This window comes from Camelus dromedarius, chromosome 20 (assembly GCF_036321535.1).
Source record: "Camelus dromedarius isolate mCamDro1 chromosome 20, mCamDro1.pat, whole genome shotgun sequence".
Classification (NCBI taxonomy): Eukaryota; Metazoa; Chordata; class Mammalia; order Artiodactyla; family Camelidae; genus Camelus; species Camelus dromedarius.
The window spans coordinates 34447632-34453631 of NC_087455.1; the positions used below are offsets into that span (position 1 = coordinate 34447632).

At 35.8% G+C, this 6000-nt stretch overlaps 1 protein-coding gene and 1 non-coding gene across 4 annotated transcripts in view; both read left to right on the top strand.

Annotated features, from left to right (window-relative positions):
• VIRMA (vir like m6A methyltransferase associated) overlaps positions 1–4666 on the top strand; it is a 55152-nt gene extending 50486 nt beyond the window's left edge. For all 3 annotated transcript variants that reach the window (XM_010976010.3, XM_010976012.3, XM_064476959.1), the window contains 4 exons: positions 1491–1657; positions 2113–2444; positions 3323–3466; positions 4326–4666. In XM_010976010.3, coding sequence (XP_010974312.1) covers positions 1491–1657; positions 2113–2444; positions 3323–3466; positions 4326–4480 — 798 coding nt within the window. In that variant the 3' untranslated portion in view covers positions 4481–4666. The remainder of the gene's footprint in view (positions 1–1490; positions 1658–2112; positions 2445–3322; positions 3467–4325) is intronic.
• On the top strand, positions 457–529 carry TRNAV-CAC (transfer RNA valine (anticodon CAC)). The gene has a single exon. It is a non-coding gene; the product is annotated as a tRNA-Val (tRNA).
• Positions 4667–6000: the final 1334 nt, after the last annotated feature.

A 6000-nucleotide genomic window follows, 5' to 3' on the forward strand; every position in this document is an offset into this window, starting at 1 on the left:
GTACTTGGGTTTAAAGAGAGAATAGGTTGCTCTTAATTTGGGGAAATGAAAAAAAAAATTTGTTCAAAAAATATAGTATGAATGGGAATTGATATTCTTAAACATAATGCTGAATAGGTAAAAGTATAGTTAAAGATTTTAATGCAGTCTTGTTTTATGCTTCTCAGAGTATTAGGAAGGACAATTTTAGCCACATCTTATTTTACCATGTATTATTTTTTCTTCTTAAAAAATGTGTATATATTTTCAGTAACATCAAATTTATTTGTAAATCAAGAAGAAGGGTACTCCAGAAGAGTACATATTCAAAGAAAGAAATATATTTGAATATTCCCTGGTCCAGAAAATATTAGTATTCATGTGCAGTAAAACTAAAAGAATGATTTGCTTCATATTTAAGATGTATTTAGTGTACTAAGGACTTCTTTTCCTTCTTTAAAATATCACATGCAGGCAGGAGGGTATAGCTCAGTGGTAGAGCACATGCTTCACATGCATGAGGTCCTGGGTTCAATCCCTGGTATCTCCATTCAAAAAAAAAAAAAAAAAGTAAAATATCACATGCAATTGAATTAAAATTGCATTGAACAATATTTTTAGTGTAAATTGTTCAATGATTCTTTAGAACTGTGCTGTTCAATAGAACTTTATGAAGTAGAGATATTCTATAACCTGACCTGTCCAGTACAGTAGCCACTAGCCTTATGTGATTGTTGAGCAATGAAACGTTGCTAGCATGTCTTAGGAACTGAATTTTATTTTGATTTAATTTTAATTAATTTAAATTAAAATAGACACATGTAGTTAGTTAGTGGCTACCATATTGGGCATCACAGTTTGAAAATATTTGTGTTAGAAGCCCTAACCCTAATTGTTGTACCACAGTTACCTTGTGATGATTGTGACTTTATGTGGTTTAGGGAAATTTTTGGTCTTTTAGGTTTAATAAATTTAATATAGCCTAAGTGAACATAATTTTCATTTCTCTGAAAGTTGACTTTGGTTGGAACCTCCTTAAATTAATACATAGAGATCTGTGGCACAGAATCCTTTTTTTGTGATACATTGACCATAGAAGGCTTGTAGAGTATGTTATTTTCAGATTCTTTGGGAAAAGTTCTGGAAATAGTCCACTGTTAATTTATGTAGAGAAAGCCTGAATTCCTTGCCAGGCATCAGAGGTCTCCTAGATAAATAGCCCTTCTCTGAGGAGGAATGCTAACTCTGCACCCCTCTCCCCTTTCAAAAAGCAGCTAACTTCCTAAGGCTTTTTTTCTTTTTTTTTTTTAAACTACCAATGATGTTGCTTTTTGAAAAAATGAGGGAAACAGGCTGACCTATAATTTATTTGTTACAAGGGTCAAATATAATTTATAGGAAATAAGAATTTCTGTAATCAAATGTTATATTAATAGTTGCATGTAAGTATAATGTTACATAAATAGTAACATTGAAGTACATTTTTCATTTGTTCATTTTTATGACTGCAGGTAAAGGTCGACTTAATTGAGCTCTCTGAAAAATGCTGTAGTGACTTTGACTTGCATGCAGAATTAGAGCGCTCATTTTTGTCAGAACCATCATCTCCAGGAAGAACCAAGACTACTAAAGGATTCAAACTTGGAAAACACAAGCATGAGACCTTTATAACTTCAAGGTAAAATTTATTTTACTGAAGATCTTGATTGTGGTCAAGTAACCTTCTTTATTTTAATGTATTTTAAGATAGACTCTTGAGTATTAGAGAAAAAAGAAGTTGACATAATACTTGAATCATGAATATTGTTTTGAATTTTTTTAAAAGATAATAATTTGGCCAGGACATACCAAGTACATTTGTTATGTTGTTTTATTTTATGAGAGTTTAAATGTTTTGAAAAAGGGTCAACTGGATTATTTTTAAAAATTGTTATTCATATCAGTTAAATGTGAGTACCTTTCTTAGCTAGTTTTGTTGTGTTTCCCTGGAACGTAATAGAGATATTTGCATAGTTAACACAATTGGGATAAGAATAATTGAAATGTAGTTTTCAATATTACAAAGATTAACTTATATTTTCACTGGAAATGTGTAAAAGAAAACATTTTCATGGAGTGTTTCTGTTTTAATAGTGGAAAATCTGAATACATTGAACCTGCCAAACGAGCTCATGTTGTGCCCCCACCAAGAGGAAGGGGCAGGGGAGGATTTGGACAAGGTATACGACCCCATGATATTTTTCGTCAGAGAAAACAGAACACTAGCAGACCACCATCTATGCATGTGGATGACTTTGTTGCAGCTGAAAGTAAAGAAGTGGTCCCTCAAGATGGAATACCTCCACCAAAACGGCCACTCAAAGTATCACAGAAGATTTCTTCTCGTGGTGGATTTTCAGGCAATCGGGGAGGACGGGGTGCTTTTCACAGTCAGAATAGGTTTTTCACACCTCCTGCTTCAAAAGGTAACTACTTACATATATTTTCTAATGGGTTATTCTAATACTGGAATATCAGAATATCAAATACAAGTGATTCAGATGAAGTATTTTTCTGATACTATAATTAAGCTGCCTCTAGACCAGTGGTCCTATTTGCAGAGTGCTTCGTTGGATAGAAAAAAATTTTTTTTACATTAACTTGTTTAATTGCATATTTAATGATGAGTTTAAAAGAAGTATTGGCTAATTACGTCCCTTTTTACGTTGAGAATTGTGTTTATCCTTTCTGAATAATAGCCATACGTTATTTTCACAGTGGTTCTTATAAACAGTTTCCTTAGGATTGTTCTATGTAGTTCATCTTTGATTCTCTTATCTCCTTGCTTCCTAATGTTATATATAACTTGTTTTAAATATTTTCAGGATTTTAGAAATTCAGTTTCTAAAATAAAAATTTACAGAAATTATACTTTACTAGTGGATTGATGGCATGTTTCCATGCTCCTGAGTTAAGAGAGTGAGAGTGAAAGAGAACAGGTGTTTACTTTAGTAGTAAACACTTACATAGCTGAGTTAGGAACTATTTTGAGCACTTCACATGTAATACTCTCATCAGTCCCACGAGGTAGGTTCTTTTAGTGTGCCCGCTTACCAGAAGAGAAAACTTGTCAGTCATTTGGCCAGGACATAGAAATATGGCAGAACCAGTATTTGAACCCTGACAGTCTGGCTTCAGAGCCTCCACTTCTAACTTCGTATGATGCTGCCATACTGCTTATATTCTGTTATACAATTTTATAGTTTCTCTTCTGTTACTTTTGAAGATTAAGAAAAACCTGTCATATCTTCATTCGATTGAAATTGTGAAAAAAGTAGATTTTGATCGTGTTGCCTGCGTTTAGGAAATTACAGTCGTCGGGAGGGAACAAGAGGCTCCAGCTGGAGCGCTCAGAATACTCCTCGAGGAACTTACAATGAGAGCCGCGGAGGCCAGAGCAATTTTAACAGGGGCCCTCTTCCACCGTTACGACCGCTTAGTTCTACAGGTACACGTTCTTCCTACTTGACATTGCTGAGGGGGAGGGAGGCAAATCTTCCTTTTCAAATTGTTGAATGTCATATATTCTCATTCTGGGAGAGAATATTTTGGAATGTAGACATATAATTCTAAAGTCAGTTTAATTTTATATCTGTGAGTGGGTGCCCAATGTACATCTTCTGTATAAATAATCAAAATTTTAGATTTTGAACTGTGTATATAGGCTGAGTGGTTTCACGTTGTGCTCTGTCTTGATAGTAACTAAAGAAAGCCAGTCCTTCAGGCACCTATCTGACTAAAGTAAACAGAGATACCTCAGCACAGAATACAAGTTGACTCTTGAGCGACGTGGGTTTGAACTGCAAGCATTATCCACTTACACGCAGATATTTTCTAACAATAAATACTGCAGCACTACATGATCTGTGGTTAGCTGAAATCGAGGATGTGGAGGAACCAGCTGTAAATTATACTTGGATTAACCCCCGAGTTGTTCAAAGGTCAACTGTATTCTGTTTTCGTTTCAGTGTTGTCTTGCGTTTGTAAGCATATAACCCTTCTTTTCCTCTCTGCAACATTCCTATATCAAGTCCAGAATTTTTCTGGTCAGATGTAGGCTTTTGGTTTCAAATTCCCTTTTTTTTTTTTTTTTTTGGCTTTATTTGAAATGTAATTCTTACATTTAGACCATTTACCTTTTTAAAGTGGACAACTCAGTGGTCTTCAACACATTCATGGAACTGGCCCGTGGATTTTAAAGGAGCGAAGAGTAGTCCCTGTCTTTGAGCTCAGTGTTATAGATTAGTGTTTACATAATGGGAAAGGACAGTTTGTTACAACTGAAAACTGTATTCTTTCTTTTACAGGCTACCGCCCAAGTCCTCGTGACCGTGCTTCCAGGGGTCGTGGGGGCCTTGGACCTTCCTGGGCAAGTGCGAATAGTGGCAGTGGAGGCTCACGAGGAAAGTTCGTTAGTGGAGGCAGTGGTAGAGGTCGTCATGTACGGTCCTTTACACGATAAAAATTCTTTCGGGAACATCCTCAGTGTATATGGACATTTCATGAGGACAATAAAAATAAGACTGGAGGACCAATTTAGACTTAGCAGTTATCTGGATACATCTGAGAGAATATTTTTATCTGAAGAAAGCAGATTTTGTTTGATACCTAACACAAGATTTCAATAAAAATCCAAACTTTGTATGTATGTTTGTATATATTTTTTCCCTTTCTTATATGACTATTTAGAAAATTTCTTAGGTAGAAAATGAACTATGAAATGTCTTGTTCTGATGTTATTTCTTGCCTGTACCACAGATGTTCCCCGTACTTTCTCAGCTCGTGGTGCCCTTCACTGTTTCAGTAGTGTTTTCACAGCACACCTAGGCCAAAAGAAATGCCTAATAATTCCATTTATTAAATAGTTAGGTCCAAACAGCTTAAGAATTTACGTCCAAACCACTAGTGACAGTGGATGCGGCGCAACTTCTCAGACCTTGGAGTCAGCTTGAACACTGCCAGTGTTCCTGCTCCACCATGCTTTTTGCACAGTACTTTTTACCACACCTGCTGAAAATCCAGTTTTGCAAAGATACACTGTCATGGAAAGAAACATAGTGCTATCTGCTATTGACAATGTGAACTACCTCAAACCAGCATTTTGTGTTGTGCCCCATGGATGTGTGCGCCTCAGAAATTCACAGCGTCCTGCGGCACTCGTGTTAATCTGGTGGCCTGGCGCACAGATTTGGGAACCTTTTGTCTGTACCAAAAGGAACATGACACTCTTCTCCTTTACACTAGAAAGAAATACATACATACTTTGTGTTTTAGCTTTATACCTACTTACAGTATTTTATTATGCAATTATTTAAAACCTAAAAATGAGGCATATCCTAGTACTGTTATTTTGGGACTCAGAAACATCTAATAAAACTGTACTTTATATACAGAAATAAAGTTTATACTTTGATAAAACAGTCATTTTTCCCAGGAGCTATCTTAACACACAGCCTATATAATCTGGCATAAAATACAGAGTTCTCTTAAACAACAAAGGAGTGTATGAGTCTCATTCCATCCCTTCATCACGCTGTCTTGTCGAACTATTTGTGAGTGAATAGAAAGTTTGCTAGGAAAACACCTTGAAGAAAAGCTTTGTTCTAAAGACTCTGATGTTTAAGTGAAAGGTAATGGAAATCTTAGCTAATGGCCTCTGCTTCAAAAACCCAAGATAACCTAAACCCCTTTCAGTCCTGAAACCTAATAAGCTCGTCTTTCTAAAGATGCATTTTTCAGTCCAGCAAAGGAGTTATTATCCTAACTTTACAGACGGAGGAGGCTGAGGAGCTTTACTCAAAAGTGATAGAAACAGTATGTAGAACCTGGTTGGCAGTCTTCTAATTCTTCACCTCTCTTTTCCATCTTGGAGCACAAAGAAGCTACTCTCTGGGCTGAATGGTATTAGAGATCAGAATTAATTTATGCTATGGAAGTGGAGTTCCCAATACCGAGCACTCTTGTTTTAGTCATTTCAGAAGT